This window comes from Quercus lobata, chromosome 3 (assembly GCF_001633185.2).
Source record: "Quercus lobata isolate SW786 chromosome 3, ValleyOak3.0 Primary Assembly, whole genome shotgun sequence".
NCBI lineage: Eukaryota > Viridiplantae > Streptophyta > Magnoliopsida > Fagales > Fagaceae > Quercus > Quercus lobata.
In genome coordinates, this window is record NC_044906.1 from 52,300,557 (window position 1) to 52,318,194 (window position 17,638).

General features: G+C 38.4%; 1 protein-coding gene across 1 annotated transcript; it reads right to left on the bottom strand.

Moving 5' to 3' along the window:
* Positions 1-9,282: 9,282 nt before the first annotated feature.
* Positions 9,283-9,777, bottom strand: LOC115981037. The gene has a single exon (XM_031103227.1). It carries the CDS (start codon positions 9,775-9,777, stop codon positions 9,283-9,285), a length of 495 nt encoding a protein of 164 aa, XP_030959087.1.
* Between the last annotated feature and the right edge of the window lie 7,861 nt (positions 9,778-17,638).

Sequence of the window (17,638 nt, forward strand, 5' to 3'; positions counted from 1 at the left end):
AATTTTATTTTTTATTTTGCGCTTAATTAGAATTGTTACAAATTACAATTAAAAATAATTAATATTTATTATCACATCTCACCTACCATAATGTTCACTTCGTAGTTTTCTTCTCATAAACTTACAATATACTCTTTTTTTTTAGGATTTCTATTTTTTTTTTCTTATGAACTATTGAACATTGAGGTCTAATTCCCAATTGTATATCTCCTCCACTATTTACCTATCTTCAACAACAATAACCAAAAAAAAAAAAAAAAAAAAAATCAGAGGAACATAATTTGCTATTCAAAATTAAAGTTTCTCTGTCGCTAAGAAAGGTGGTTCCTCCATCTTCTCTAAGGCAGTAGAATTGCAGTCCCTTCTTGTAAGGTTTTCTCTTCCCCTTTCGTAACAATGTTACATGTAGGGCTAGTGATGTTTTTTCTCTCTTTTCGGGGTGTGGGAAACAGTTCTCTTACCTTATTTTTATTTTTATGTTTATTTTTTTCCTAACAAACAAATCTCTAGTGTTCTTCTTTTTAATTTTGCAGTACTATGGACGATCTCACAAAACATTGGAACTGCCTTTCCCTTTTTGAAAGGGAGGGGGATGATATTTGTTTCAAAAAAGATCTTTGTTCAAAGGAGCATATCATTGTAGGAATGTTCTTAACCCAACGTGCCCTCAATATTGATGTAGTGGCGAGGACTTTCAAGCCACTTTAGAGCGTTGACAATGGGCCTGTAGTTAGTAACGAAGGCGCTCACAAGGTCCTCTTTATCTTCGATAATAAGGAGGATGTAGATTGTATTTTATCTAGTGAGTCATGAAGCTTTGATAAATCTTTGGTTGTTTTACAAAGATATGACAGGAAAACTCCCCTTGAAGAACTGAATTTCGACAAGACATCCTTTTGGGTGCATGAAGACACTGCATTTTGTACCTCTTACGACTTGAGCACCCGTTTCCCAATGATACTCGAACTCTAAGGCCCAAGGCCAATTTAGAGCCTAATCAGATAATAAATTGACTTGAGGAGTGTTAAAATGGAAAATATAACTTTTTAAATGAGCAAAAATTTATTTTTGGAAATAAAATGACCAAAGTGGCCCTTGGCCTACGTATGTGAGTTGCAGCTTGTGTATGCGAGCCAATGCATGCGTACGCAGGCACATTCTTGCGTATGCAGTTATGGTTTCAAAAGCATAAGAAAAGCAAATTTTCTGCAATAATGGTTGAGGTTTGAAATAAATCCCTCATTGTCTAGGAGCTATTCCAAACCTTATTTTTTTCCACTATAAAAAGCCTTACATGGTATATTTTCAAGACACACAAAAATCCCACGGGAAAGACCTAAGATTTACTAGAAAATAGTGAATCAAAAGAGAGTTTTTCACAAAACACCCTCAAGTCAATTTTATTTGATTGGGACCTTCTCTAGCCCCAATCCTTTTAGTTCAACGTTATTAATCACTCTCTTATTGGTTTGTGAATAGATTTGACTGAGGGGAACAATCAAAATCAAGCTTGGAAAATTTTTGTTTAAGGTATTAAGTCTAACCTTTTTTTTTCTTTTTTTTTTCTTCCTTTTCTATTTTTCTTTTGTGTTTTAATCCTATTTTTTTTATGTTTGTACATGTTTTCTTAGATTAACCCTTTAGTTCTTTTCATATTTTGTGTACGTGAGGTTGCTAGTTTGTTGTTTTAAAGTTCTGCTTTGTTTCTATGTTTTTAGGTTTCTGGGTAAGGATCTGCGTATGCATGATCTAGCCTACGCTCGCAGGCTTGATTTTGTGTGCGCAGACTTGTTCTAGCATGCGTGATGTCGTTGCTTAGAAACCCTAATTTTTGTTTGTTTTGTTTCTGTATTCACATGTTTGTTCCGTGCAGCCTCTTCTTTATATGTTTTAAGCCCCATAAGTTCTTGTTCACCATTTAACATGCTTGTTTGTCTTTAACATGTTTAGATTAGGGTTTTATGTTTGTTTCTTGCCTTGATGCCATAGACATGCATTCACATGCCCATTCATGTTGCCATAGGTGCTGTGTTGCTGAGAGGTAAGTAAAAGGCAAGTCATGCATTAGCAATGTCCATGCATTTGTGCTTTGGCCTTAGGATGTGATGAAACATGCTTAGATTCATGATTAGGGTTTCTAGTTTGTTGACGTTTGGTTTATAAGATGTATTAGATGTATGATAGGTTTTCACATGATAGATGAATGCTAGGATTTCTTTGATATGTTTGGTTTTCTTTTGTTTGGGTAGATGGATAAGTATGTTGTTTTGGAATAAAAATGCCATATTATATGCATAGATGTATGCTAGTGTGTGTGTGAGTATAGATCCAAGTGTTGAATATGCTTTTAATAAGGTTAAGACATAAGACACAATGATGGGAGGCTAACCTTAGGGTTGGGCGATCTTGGGTGCCTAACACCTTCCCAAGAGCGTACCTAAACTCCAAACCCATACTCTGGTAGTAAGATCAAAGGTCCTTCCTTGAAAGGACGCTATATTCATGGTTCTTAGACCATATAACTAGGTGGCTACTCCTAAAACCCCTTGTGTCCATAGTGTAGGTCCATAATATACCAATTGGATACAGGAATAAATTAGTGGCAGAAGATATTTGTGAAGCTATTGGTCTAGTTGATTGCTCAACTAAAGCTTCGGAGAGTGAGGGGGGAAGCTTTATCCATGTTTGAGTCACCTTGGATGTTTTTCAACCTATTTGCCGAGGAAGGATAATAAAGCTTGAGGACGGAGAAAAAAAATTGGGTTAACTTCAAGTATGAGTGATTACCTAATATATGCTATTGGTGTGGATGTTTTGATCATGGTGACAAGGATTGTGACATTTGGATCCAAAGCAAGGGCATTCTTCAACCAAGTTCACAGCAGTATGATTCGTGGATATGAGCAAATCAGTCGGGTCCATCCAAGAAGAATGTAGTTTGGGTTTCGGGATTCTATGAAGACAGAGAGGAGAATATTTCCACATGGCAGCGAAGGGAAGGAAAATCCAGTTCGATTCCGGTAACACTACTAGAAACGGTGAACCAACTTGCTAAGGAAACTACAGGATGTGGAAGCAGATTTTGCGAATATTCAAAATTTAGAATCCTACTAGTCTGCGGTTCCAAAAGGAAATTCAACTTCTCCTTTTCAGGCTCACGAGAATAAAGGGGATTATTTTGCTCAGAAAATAAAGGAGATTGATAAGGATCTTAGGATTTATGAGGATCCCCCGAAATCAGTACAGGTCAAGAAATTTAAGTCCTAAAAGGAAACTTCTCCACTTTTTGACTTACAAAATTTAGGGATAGAGCTTGACACAAATCAGAGTTTGCCAAGAAGTCCAAGTCTGGTACCCTTGACTCATAAGGAAGTTATAATTTCTCTCCACGATGTCTCAAACTTTCCTTAGATTCCTGTAGGTTTTGAAATTCCTATCCATGCCAAGTGGAAATGCCACCAGCATGTAGTTGAAGGACTCCTTTCCATCACAGAAGACACAGTTGGCTCAGAATGTCCCATTGATTTGATTACTAATCAGAGTGAGTTACCAAGCAAGAGAATTTTGGTTTCACACAATGATAAAGAAAACATCCCGGTATTGGCAGAGGCTAGTTTCCAACCCCGCTAGGCGCAATAAGTTGCATTGTTTGGAACTGCAAGGGGCTTAGGAACCAATTGGCAGTTCAAGAGCTTGTGAATTTGGTGTAGGCAAAAGCTCTCACTATCGTGTTTGTAGCCGAAACATAGGCGGATGAAGCAAGGATAGACTATGTAAAGGATCGGATTCAGTTTGATAAAAAAAAAATTGTTCAAAGGAATAATAAAGGTGGAGGGTTAGAATTGTACTGGAAGAAAGAAATTGAGGTTGATGTGGAATCCTCTTCATTGAACCACATTGATGTCACAATCAATAAAAATACAAAAGCAGCATGGTGATTTTCTGGCTTCTATGGTGAACCTGAAACTTATAAACAACATGAATCATGGGACCTTCTTCATCGTTTACATAAACAAAACTCCTTACCTTGGTTATGTGCAGGCAATTTTAATGAGATAATTAAACAAACCAAGAAGCAAGGAGGGAGATTAATGCCTCATGGTCAGATGTAGATTTTTAGAGAGGCCTTAGAAGAATGTGGATTTATGGACTTGGGATTCAAAGGCTTTCCATTTACTTGGAGTAAACACTACAACAGTGGAGTTTCGATTTGGGAGAGATTAGATAGAGCAGTAGCTTTTTATGAGTGGTTCTTAGCATTTCCTGGTACATGAGTGTATCACATGGACAGCATGATATCTGACCATAAAATGCTATGGATAGCGCGATCAGAATTGGACTTCTTGTAAAATTAAAAATTATTCAAGTTCGAAGAAATGTGGTTAGGGGACAAGGGTTGTGGGGAAACTGTTGAAGGGGTGTGGCAAGCAAGTTATGATGATGCTAAGAATAGAAGGGTGCTTCGGAAATTGGAGAATTGTGGGAAGGCATTGACTAGATGGAGCCAAGATTGTTTTGGGAACATTCGAAAGGAGTTGGAAAAGAAAAGAAAGGAACTTGCTTGATAGAGAGGGCAGTCTTGCAGAGTGGTGGATCAAACAAGATTTTCTAGTTAAAAAAAGAGATAAACTCTCTCATGGATAAAGAGGAGAGAATGTGCCAACAAAGATCACGTGCACTATATATCAAGGATGGGGACTAAAATACCCACTTCTTCCATTGTAGAGCCACTTAGAGAAAATGCAGAAACTTCATTGTAGGTTTTAGAAATCAAGAAAATGAATGGTGCAATCATCAAGACCAGGTTTCAGATATTTTCTTGGAGTACTACTAGCAGCTTTTCACATCTTCAAATTCGGATAAGCTTGTGGCAGATTTAGACTAAATTCCACAAATAGTTACAGAAGACATGAATGAGATTTTGAGTAGTGAGTTTCAAGCGTGGGAGGTTGAAAATGCTTTGAAATAGATGGCTCCACTCAAAGCTCCAGGTCTGGATGGGATGTCTCCTTTTTTTTATCAGAATTTTTGGGATTTGGTAAGAAAAGATGTAGTTACTTCAGTTCTAGATTTTTTGAATTCGGGCTCTTTACCCAGCATCTCATCAAGCTTTACACTTGAAGTCTTCTCCAATTGAGCTCTGACTTAAAATAGCTCTGCTTCAAGCTTCTTGGTCTTCTCAGCCAAGAAATTGTTCTCGTACCTCAGTGCTCCAATAGTCTGGTTAGCCTCATCAAACTTTGTGGAAAGCTCTTCACAATTAAGTTCCACATCACTGAGCTTCTTGGTGGTCAGCCTATAAAGTTTCTCATATTTCTTAGAAAGCTTGTATAATTTCTCATAGGCTGTATGGATATCATCTTGATCATCCATCTTCTCAAACTTGGATTCCACCAGTTCCTCTTCTTCAACCACATCTTCAACAATCCCATCAGTAGGATTAACAGTGGCAGTGAAGGCATTCAAGATTCCGTCATCCTCATTGTCGGAATCATCCTCAGCCTCGGTGTCGCTCAAGGTAACAACAAGTGCCTTGCTCTTCCCAGTGCTCTTGAGATATGTAGGACACTCTTGCTTCATGTGACCGAAGCCTTGACACCCAAAGCACTTAGGTCCTACGAGAATAGTGTACTGACCGCCATCCCTTGCATCCTTCTTCCCTTTGTCTTGGATCTTGAATTGAGAAGAACTGGATTGCCTACGGTCCTTGTTGAAGCCCTTTCCATTTGCATTCTTCATAAACTTCTTGAACTGCCTGGTGATGTAGGACTTCATCTTAGAATCTTCATCATCTAAAGACTCATCTGTCTCATTGCTCTTAGCCTTCAGTGCCATGCTCTTGCCTTTACCCGTTTTGTTAATCCTAGTCAACCCTAGCTTGTAGCTCTACAGATTTCCAATCAACTCTGTCAAAGGAATCTTGTCAATGTCCTTTGATTCCTCAATTGCCGTAATCTTGGCATGGAATCTCTCAGGTAGAGATCTGAGCACTTTTCTCACAATCTTGGGTTCAGGAATGGTTTCCCCAAGATTGAAAGCTGAGTTCACTATGTCCTTGAGCTTGGCATAGAACTTATCGACCGACTCATCCTCCTCCATCTTAATCTCTTCAAAGCTTGTAGTGAGCCTTTGAAGCTTTGAATCCTTAACCGCCTTTGTTCCTTTATAGGTTGTCTGGAGGATGGTCCATGCTTCCTTAGCAGTTTCAGTGGAGGATATCTTCTTGAACTCCTCATTGGTGACCGCACTGAAAAAGGCATTCAACTCTTTGCTGTTGAAGTTTGCTGCCTTGATCTTGGCATCATCCTAGTCGGTTAGCGCTTCCATCGGCTTGGTCCAGCCTATCTCAATAGCTTACCACACTTTCTCATCTAAAGATTGCAATTTGTCTCTGGTTACAAATTTCTTGAACAAACTTTGCTCAACACTTGTGCAACTTGTGTACACTTTGACGGCCCTTAAAATAATCCTTTTATATGTCTAGGGTTAAAAGAAAAGAAGGCCCAAACACATAATCACGGATTAGAGTCAAAACAGAACTGGAATTCTGTTTTTCATAAAGGTTGACAGATAACTATCTGTCGAGGTGCTGTCAAGCAGCTGTCAAGCCACGGTGCTGGAACAGCTTCTTAAGCTCGATGGATAGCTAACTGTCGAGCTGTAATGAATAGCACTTCTTCAGCTTGAATCTTAGACAAACTTGCATGTCTTCAACACTTGATCTTGAAACACAGTTTCTTGAAGTATTAAACACATCCTAGATTTACCCAAATACAAGTAAAGTGCGTTTTGTCAAAGGATAAACCAATTACATAAAATAGTGACATATGTTCCTAACAAGTGAATTACATATGTCCTAACATTACATATGTACATAGACAAGGAAATAGTGTCGCTCATGCTTTGGCTAAATGGGTGATTAAGTCTCCCAGTTTAACTGTCCAGATGGAAGATGTACCACCAAACATTTTCTTTGTTATTTAGGTTAATTTAGCCTCCTTTAATGAATTATAAGAACATGTTTCATTCTCCAAAAAAAAAAAAAAAAAATTCCAATTGTATAATTCTCACCTACCATGATGAGGGGCATAACTGCATTCATCATGGCACCGATTTAGATTTCCTTAATTTTTTGTGTGTGAGATTTTAGGCATTTAACCATTACCTCTAATTATGAGGAGTTCATTGATTTTCTCATGCACATCGACTATAAATTGTTCAAAGTTTTAACTTTACAAGAATTTAAAATTTTCTTTTCTTTCTTTTCTTTAATAACAATTCGATAGTCATAGACTCACAAGTGAGGGAGGAAGGATTTGAATCCTGTATGTTTCTATTGGAAATATCAAGAAGTGCCAATTAGTTGAGCTACAAAACTCTTGACAAATTATTGAGCTTTGTTCTCCTTCAATAAACACATGGACTTTCAATTTAGGCCTATTTTCATTGAACCACATTGAAGTGTAACCCATTTACAACCCATGGTTAGCATGTGTTTAGTTTCACTTAAAATAAAATGGGTTTAAAGTTTAAACCCTGTTTTTGGGAATCCAATTCCAATAGGTGGGAAAAGGGGTTTCGCGGAAGTCATTCCCACCACTAATGAAATGATATGGTGGTTACATCACTTACATGCAAATCTATAGACACTTCCAATTAGGGATGACAATTTTGCCCCGCCTCGCTTAACCTGCCCTTCCCCGCTTCGCCTTGCCTTGGTTTTCCCCGCCCCTCAAAGTTGGTGGGGCAAGGATGTGGCAAGATTTTAGCCCCACACCACGTGGCAGGGCGGGGCAAAGATGGGTTTAGACTTTTAAGACCCACCCTGCCTCGCCCCTCCCCATCCCCATCCCTCCCCGTGTTGCTAAGGGGTTATAATTGTAAAATTTTCATACTCTAAAACCCTACTATTTAAACAAATATATCAATATTAGCTTATTTTATTCTACTTAATGTGGTTCTCTGCCTTTATTTTGTTATGTGCTATACTATGAGATTTTTATTTATTTATTATTTATTTATTTATGATTTTCTTGTTAAACACTTGGATATATTATTCAATTTTTTCTAAAAATTGATTTGATTTGATTTGATGGGATAAATTTAGTTGTAATTTCAAGTATATTTTTATTGATGAAGTAGGTTTCATTAAAAAAATTGTACTAGTTGTAGGGAAAATGAACTAAAAGTAGAGTTTTACGGGGTGGGGTGGGGCTTCATAGGGTCCCAAGGGGCGGGGATGGGGTGAGAAAGATTTTCCCGTCATGCGCGCCGGGGGGGGGGGGGGAAGGATGGGGCATGACAAAACCATGCGGGGTGGGGACGAAGACCCCATCCTTCGGCCTTGCCCCATTGCCATCCCTACTCCCAATTTGTAACCATCAATAACACAATATCAGAGGACAAAAACGTTATTTTATGATAAAAGAGCAAAATTGTCACCTTGATTGTTAAGTTTTCAAAACCTTAATTAAAAATGAATCTATAAAATCTAACTATCAAAATGACATCTCATGTGTTTAGATTGGACAATTGAAATGCAAGATCAAGTCACGTCAAGATTTGAATAGATGATACGCATTCTTAAGCATGTGTGATTAATTATAATTGATTGTCTATGAATTTAATTATAATTAGTCTCATCACACATGCTTTACGCATTTAATGAATCTTTTTTTTTAAAAAAACAAAAAATAGGAATTTGTGGTATTTGTTTTTTTTAGAACATGGGGTAGTTTTTTTTTATAGGAAGATGGGGTAGTTTTGGTTGTCTACCTGGGGTAGTGGGAAGTTTTATAGAACATGGGGTAGTTTTATAAACATGCTAGGTTTTTTGTTTTTAATTTTTGTCAATTTATTGTTTTAACCCCATTTCTTATGTTTCAAGAATAATTATAAGTTAATTAAATTAGGGGTAGTTTTGACAGTAAAAAAATGCAATAACTAACTTTCTGAATCTTCTATATACCTGGGATAGTGGGAAGTTTTCTAGAACATGGGGTAGTTTTATAAACATGGTAGATTTTTTGTTTTTAATTTTTTTCAATTTACTGCTTTAACTCCATTTCTTATGTTTCAAGAATAATGATAAGTTAATTAAATTAGGGGTAGTTTTGATAGTAAAAAATGCAATAACTAAATTTCTGAATCCTCTTAATGTATATAGATTAATTACATATTATAATCTTATTGGTTTTGGCTATAGACAAGAGTGCACCTATTTTTATTGGATAATTCTTTTTTTTTTTTTTTTTTTTAGAATTCCGTCAAAGGATAACTTTATTAAACTGCAAGTGAATCAGCGTTTACAAAAACTGTTAAATCTGGTGGAACAGACTCCAACCAAATGGTAAATGGATAAGAAAATTTTGCTCTCCTAGCTAAAGCATCTGCTACCGCATTGCCTTGTCTTAGGGTATGAGAGAGCGACCAATTCTTAAAAGAATTTAAATGGGACAGTGTGTCCTGTAGTATGTGACCAAACTTTGAGAAAGTCTTGTCTCTATCTTGCAGTGCTTTTATTACTATCTGAGAGTCCTCCTCCAGGATGCAGCTTTCTATCCCCATCTCTCTTGTGAAGGCAACTACTCTCCTAGCAGCAAGCATCTCCAACACTGTAACCAAGGCAGGAGCATGGATCTTTTCAGAGAGCGCAGCTTTTACTTGACCCGTGTTGTTCCGTATCACCACTCCGATGCCTGCCGCTCCATTTTCTGTGAGGAAAGTTCCATCAAAGTTTGTTTTGAAGTGACTTGCTTCTGGTGGTGTCCATCTCATGCTCCGAGGCTTTTGTTACGTCACCGTTGAGCAGTTGTGCTTCTTATACTCAGATAGATAGTGATGGGCTTCTGCCGTAACCTGTTGTAGAGGCAACATGGTTTGGTTCGTCCTTTTCTTGTTTCGGCGAGTCCATCTGAACCATGCTGTTACTGCAAAAAACTCCCTAGTTTTAGGTCTATTACCGAGCAATTCCCACAAGTCCACAAAGCTTCCTCTAACAACTTTTCTCCTGTCAATCTAGTCAAAATCCCGCACCCATATAGCCCTGATTTCGTCACATTTCCACAGAGCATGTATAGTATTTTCTGGAAAGGAGTTGCAAGCTTCACACTTTGGGCAGGCTGTAATCTTCCTTCTCCATAGGTTTTGCTTAGTGGGGAGTGAGTCTGAACAAGCCCTCCACAAAAAGTGCTTAACTTTCCCTGGTACTTGTAGCTTCCAAATTCCTGACCAGAAGCTTCTTCCACTGCCAAAACCTGAGCCCGAGGCACTATCTCCTAAGCTTTCCTCGCACAGAGCCTTATACCCTGATTTTACAGAGTACATTCCGTCACTGCTCTTTGGCCATATTAAGATGTCTTCCAGCGCAACAGAACTGAGGGGAATAGCTTTGATTCTTTGGGCTTCAAAAGGGAGAAGTTTGAATCAATGATCCGGGAGTCTCACCACCCGGAGACTGGGTGTATCAACTCAGCAACTAAGGCGTTAGCTGCTAGAGATGTTCTAGGAGATAACACTTTCCCCGAACCTTCACCCGGAATCCAATTATCACCATAGATCTGTATGCACCTACCATCACCCACACGCCATTTTTCTCCCATAGTAATCACCCTTCTAGCCTTGAAAATACTTTTCCATGCATATGATCCATTAGCAGACTTTGCTTCGAAAATGGTAGAGTTTGGGAAATATTTTGATTTGAACACCTTGTAGAATAAGGACTCCTTGTTATGAATTAGTCGCCAAACTTATTTTGCAAGCATTGCATCATTGAACTTGCACAGGTCTTTGAAACCCAAACCTCCTTCTTTTTTTGGTTGGCATAAAGTGTCCCAATTTTTGCAATGGATTTTTCTTCTATCCCCCCTTTGCCCCCACCAAAACTTCTGGATCATTGTTTCAATGTCCTTACACAGACCTATTGGGAGTTTGAAACATGCCATCACAAAAGTGGGAATGGCTTGAACCACAGCTCTAAGTAAAATCTCATTTTCGGCTTGGGATAAGATCTTTTCCTTCCACCCTTGTAATTTCCCCCACACCCTTTCTTTAATATAGTTTAGGCTCTCTCGTTTATTCTTCCCGATCACCGCTGGTAGGCCTAGATACTTCTCATAGGCTCTTATTTCAGGCAGCCCCAAGAAGGCTTTTATTTGATTTTTTGCATCAAGGGAGACGGACTTGCTGAAGAAGAGGGTAGTCTTTTGCTTGTTTATTTGCTGCCCTGATGCTTTCTCGTACTTATCCAAGATCTCTTGAATGGTTTTCACATCTCCCAATTGAGCTCTGCAAAACAACAAACTGTCGTCTGCAAAAAACAGTTGAGATATCTTAGGCCCATTACGACAAAGAGAGCAACGTCTAATCTTTTCAGCATGGACAGCATTGTTTATGAGCTGTGTTAAACCTTCAGAACATAAGAGGAAGAGATAAAGGGATAATGGGTCCCCTTGTCTAATCCCCCTAGTAGGTTTGAAAATATTTATGGGTTCACCATCAACCAAAACAGAGTAGGAAACTGTACTAATGCATTTAGAAATAAGGTGGATCCATTTACGACTAAAACCCATCTTTCCCATCAACTGTAAAAGAAATCTCCACTCCACCCTATCATAGGCTTTGCTCATGTCTAACTTCATGGTCACAAAGCCATTTTTTCCTGAGTTATTGGTTTTCATATGATGTAGGGTCTCAAAGGCTACAAGAATATTATCGGAGATGACTTTGTTAGATTGAAAGGCACTTTGTGTTTCAGATATAATCAAGGGGAGAATTTTTTTAAGTCGATTTGCTAGGACTTTTAAGACTAACTTGTATAAGACATTACATAGTGCTATGGGACAGAAGTCAGTGACTTGTTCAGGTTTTTTGACCTTAGGGATGAGGGTCAGGTAAGTGTGGTTTAAATCAGGAGGGAAATGACCATTTTGGAGACAAAAAAGCACAGCCATAGCTACATCATCACCAATAAGATGCCAATAGTATTGATAAAAGATAGGAGGCATACCATCGGGTCCGGGGGCCTTGAGGGGGGCCATTTTTTTTTAAGGCATGAACCACTTCTGCCTTTGTGAATTCTCTTGTCAAGTCTGTATTCATCTCTTCAGTAACTACATGAGGAACAACCTCCAAAACAGTCTCAATGCCATTCGGATTTGAACTTGTAAAAAGTTGCTGATAATAAGACACTTATAAAGCCGATATTTCTTCATTGTCCACACATAAGTTTCCATTGTTGTCTCTGATACTCTCAATCTTGTTTCTTCTATAGCGTTGGGAGGCTTTGCTATGAAAGAAACTTGTATTTTTATCTCCCGAAGACAACCAATGGGCATGAGATCTTTGTTGCCACAACTTTTCCTCCTGAGCAAGCAGTGCCGTTATTTCCTTCTTGATGGTTGATACAGAGTCAAAAGAGCTCCCCTTCTGTGCAGCTTCCTCAGCACTCTTAAGTAATTGTTTTTTTTCCTTAAGAGTCCTGGAGATATTATAGAAATGTTTACTACTCCACCACTTCAACCCCTTTTGGCATTTTTATTTTTTCCCCAACCAAGCTTAAAGTTGGACACGTGAGTTCCTCTCCCCATGCTGCCTTGATGGTATCGTGGCAGCCATCTTCAAAGAGCCAAGCCTGTTTAAAACGCCCTGGTCTATTCTGCCGGGGAGTGATTCCCAAGGGGAGAATCTGTATTGGCTTGTGATCCAACATCCCACACTCCAAATGAACCACTTTGAAAGCAGGGAACATACTAATCCAAGCTCTTGTACCCAAAGCTCTATCCAAGCGCTCCCAAATGACTGAACCATCCGGATAATGCTTTGCCTAAGTAAATCTGTCACCCACATATCCAAGGTCTTTAAAGCCCACTTCGTCTATGACATCTCGGAAACTTTGTATCTGACAGTTTGGTCTAAGACGGCCACCAAGTTTCTCCTCAGTTCTTGTTATTTCATTAAAATCACCGACACACATCCAGGGTAGGTTACTTTGGCTTCCCAACTGTCTTAGTAGGTCCCATGACTCATATCGTTTAGTAGTTTTGTAGGTCTTTTAAAAATTATTAATTGATTATATTTGAAAATGGCGTTCTTTGGAGATTTGGCACTTGGTGGTTAACAATCTGACCATTGATGATGTGAGTTCTTTCTTTCTCCTTTTTAAATCCTTCGCATTTGGTTATGATCTAGTCTCTTCTCTTTCTGAGTTTCTTTGTGACTTTCTAGATAAAATTAAATCCTTGGGCTAGATGTGAGGGGTATGATAAGTGTGAGCGGGCTTTAGAACTAAATAACCACCAAGTATTGTTTGAATGTGGGCATGGAAAGTATTGGTATCTTGGTGATTGGGTGTTGCCCCAAGTTGAACATGTGTATCCTTCTGCCACAATTCCGTCTCATCCTTATCCCACTATTCGGTTGGCTGACTTTCTGACTGATGAAGAGATTGCTCGGGCCCATGATGGTTACATTGTTGTAGGAGCAAAAGGAGATTATTCTAAATTTATCTGGGATCATTTGTAAGGTTGCCTAGTTTGCAGAATGGTATTTTCCTTCCCTGCTAAGATCATAGTTCTACCAATTCCTTTTCCATATGGTTGGTAACAATATTTGCATGTTGGATTTTCAGCCTCCATCTTCTGAAGGAGAGGAAGAGGAAGAGGAAGAGGAAGAGATTCCCTCTCCTCACCATGCTGGTGGTTCTTCTAGTTCTTTCACAGAGACTTATCCTCATTTTCCGGCATGGCAGTATGATGTGATGAGTCCTAATGGAACGTATAGTTCCATGCCTTTGACTAGGCCAGAGCATGTGCCAAATATTCCTTGGCTCGATTCAGTATGTTCTTGAATGTTTAGTTCCTTATTTTCTTGAATGGCTTCTAACTCAGTAGAGTTGTGCTCCAGGTTGATGTGGATCTTGTGGAAGAAAGCATGCGGATGATTGGAGGCTTGTAGTCATTGGATTGTACTCAGTCCTCCCAATATGTGATCAATGATTCCAATTGGGTATGCCATGTTGTTTTCTGAGTATCTTTGTCTTAAGCTTTGCTTGATAGTGTCTTTAACACTTGATTTTGCTGATCTTTTAGGCACATCAAATGGAAACTGCTGACTCTACCAGGAGAGCTTTAGAGGAAAGGATCAGGAGCCTCGAAATTGAAAATCGTCAGTACGATCCCCACTTTTTCTCAAGTCAAGAAGGAAATACTGAAGGTGGCTTCTCTAAAGGTGGATCAAGGAGATCCTCCCATAGGCGAACTCAAAGTCCTAATGATGCATGACTTGTATGTCCTGCAAAACAAAAAGGAAGTGTTCCTTAGACAATCTTGTATTATTTTTCATGTTTAGCTCTTTGTCCTTGGTATCACCTTGGATCATGTAGAAACTTTAACTAAGACAAGTTTAGAATTCACCTGATAAGATCTTGTAGTGCTAATTTAAAATTATCTTGCTTGGCTCTATTGGAATCTGCACTTACTTGCATGAGTTGGAGTTGAATGCCCCTAGTTTAAAATGAATGCATGACTTTTGAAAATCTTGATGTGATTTTTTTTTTTTCAAAAAAAGAGCCATGGGTGAATGCCCTTAGTATACAAAAGGATGCATGATTCTTGGAAATCTCAATGATTTTTTTTCTCTTCTTCCTCCCTTTAAAAAAAAATTTTTGTTGGTTTTTTTTTTTTTTTTTTTTTTTGAAAATGTATGAGGCGTGGACGAATGCCCCTAGTTTGGAACATAAATCCATGAGTCTTAAGAAAACTTGAGTTGATCACTTTTTGAGAACAATGATGCATGTAATGATTTTTTGAAAACAAGTGTGTTAGACTTGTCAGAATGTCTCAATTTAATTGAACAAAATCTTTTTGATTGTCAAACGATCTTAAAAAATTACACGAGAACATGAAACTGCATGAAATTGCATGAGTGTAGGACCGAGGGGCTACGTGCCACTTGGCAATTGAAGAGTGCCATTTGGCACTTTTGGAGTACTGTTTGGGACTTTTAGAGTGCTGTTCGGCACTTCTAGAGTGCTGAATTGCACTGAGCCACACCATGACACTTACGCCATGGTGGGCCGACTCCTTATGGTCTCCCAATGCGCGCTTCGTGTTTACGAATTTTTTGAAAAACATTTACTTCGTTTGTGATCATGAGACTCTCTCCTAGTCAGCTACAAACTCTCTAAAACCTATTTCAAACCTGATTAGGAATTGGTGCAACTTATTTAAACGGATTCTCCTGTGACAAATCTCTACATAAAGGTTAGCAAAATACAATAATCACAAGTAAAAGTCATCCATGGCTAGCAATCATAATTTTTCTCATTCAACAATTCATGACATCAATAGATGGGTTCGTAGCTTTGATTTTAGTACCAAAACCAATTTTACAGCCTTTAAATTAGAGCGAATCAAGGCTCTGAGGAATGTCAAAATCAAGTGGGACTTCCTTTGCGCTGCTGTGAAATTTTGGGATCCTGAAGATCATGTGTTCCGGTTCAACACTGTTGAACTCTATCCGACAATTGAAAAATTCTCTGCTATCTTAGGCTACGATCCTAGTAAAAAATCTATAGCGATTTCATGTGACCCCAGGCATAAGGAATCTTTGTTTAATGCTCTCGGTCTTCCTACTTCCATTACTGATAGTATGATTGAAGGTCATATGGTGAATCTTCATGCCATTATCTCTCAGCTGATTGACAAACACACCTATGGAGTGACCGACAACATGTAGAAAAACTTCAATTTGGCTTTATGCTTTGTGGGAAAATTTTTGCTTTGCTCTGGAAGGCACAGCTTTGTGGATGCTTGAGCTATAAATGTTGTGAGTCAGATTAAGGATGGTGATAATCCTATTTCTTTGATCTTGGCAGAAACTCTTCAAGGATTGGATGCTGTATTTCATGGTGGAGAAACTCAAAACCTTTTAGGGAGTCCTTTGACTTTGCAGATATGGCTAATGGAGCGACTGGACATAATTGCCAAGCCTACAACCAGTAATTATGGGCCTAGCAATTTTCTTAGTAGGGCTGTAATCAAGACTAAATGCCAAACTGAGAGTGACTGGGTGAAATTCTTAGACAAGAAATCTAGTACCTCAATTCAATGGGACTGTTATTGGTGGAAATGCCTACCCCCTTTACTGAGGTCTCCAGGATCAGATTATATTTTCCTTGTTGGATTGTTGGAGAGCAACTTTCGATAAGGGAGACAGACTCTTAAGGCAATTCAAATATGCAAGGAATACCTGGTGGCAAAAGAAGACCTTTCTCTCTTGTGGACACAAATGTTACTTTTGTACAGAACATGCTATTGGGTTTAGAGATGGCTGACTGAGTGGACCAATCTTTTGTCAAGGTGCATTTCCATAAGATGACTACAAAATACTCTAAGTGGTTGATAGACAAGATTGTTGACAAGGAAGCTAAAAGGATTGCTATGAGAGAACAGTTTCTCAGAGACAACCGGGAAAGGCTTGATGAAGGCAATTATGAATTCAAAAGAAGGGACAATACCTATCACAAAGGGAATTGATGATCAACAGAAAAAGAAAAGACTGAAGACAAAGTGATCTTCTTATTTTTTGGCTTTGAACATGTTTATTTTAGAAGTTGATGTAAAAACTCTTATGTTTAGGAATTATTTAGAATTTGCAGGTTAGGGATTCTATTTAAGGTGTAGGCTTTTGGGTTTGGAATTTTTATGGTTTGATTTAGGGTTTGGGCTTTTGGATTTTGTGTCATGACATGGTTTAATGGAATGATTGAATTTTTGGTAATTTTGGTTAATGGGCAAAAGGCTTTCTCACTCTCTCATTTTTTTTTTCCTTTTTTTTTTTTTTTTTTACTCTCCCTTTGCGTAGACCGCTCTTTTGAGTTTTCAACCTACCTCTTTTTTGTTTTTTTTTTTTTTTTTTTTTGTTTTTTTGTTTTTGTTGCTCTAACTTTTGCCTAGATTGCCCTTTCGGGTTTTCAGCCTAGCGAGCTTTTTTTTTTAGTCAAACCTAGGAAGGGAAATAACATAATTCACAACCACCTCAGACGTATTATTTCTTCAATTGATCCATGTTGGTTGGCTCAGTGAAAGGGTTTGCATCTAAGTCCATCAATCTTACTGCTCCCCCAGAATATATCTGTTTGATAATGTATGGGCTTGCCCAATTTTGCTTGAACTTCCTATTTGCATCTTGAACCAAGGTTCGGATTTTCTTCAACACTAAATCCCCTAACTTCAAATCTCTGGTTCTCACTTTCTTGTCAAAAGCTTTCCTAAGCTTCCTCTAGTAACCTTGAATATGATACAAGGCCTTAAGTCTTTTCTCATCTAGCATGCATAACTGATCATATCTGCTTTGCAACCAATTTGCTTCAGAGATTTCACTTTCCAATACTGTCCTTAGTGATCGGACACCCATCTCGATGGGAAGGACTACTTTCATCCCATACACTAATGAATAAGGAATGGCTCCTATGGAAGATCGAATTGATGTTCTATACCCCCAGAGTGCATAGGGCAACTATAGGTGCCAGTCTTTGTAGTTCTTTGTGCTCTTCTTCAAGATTTGCCCTATGTTTTTATTAGCAGCCTCAATTGCTCCATTAGTTTGAAGGTGGTAAGGTGAAGACTTGTGGTGCTAA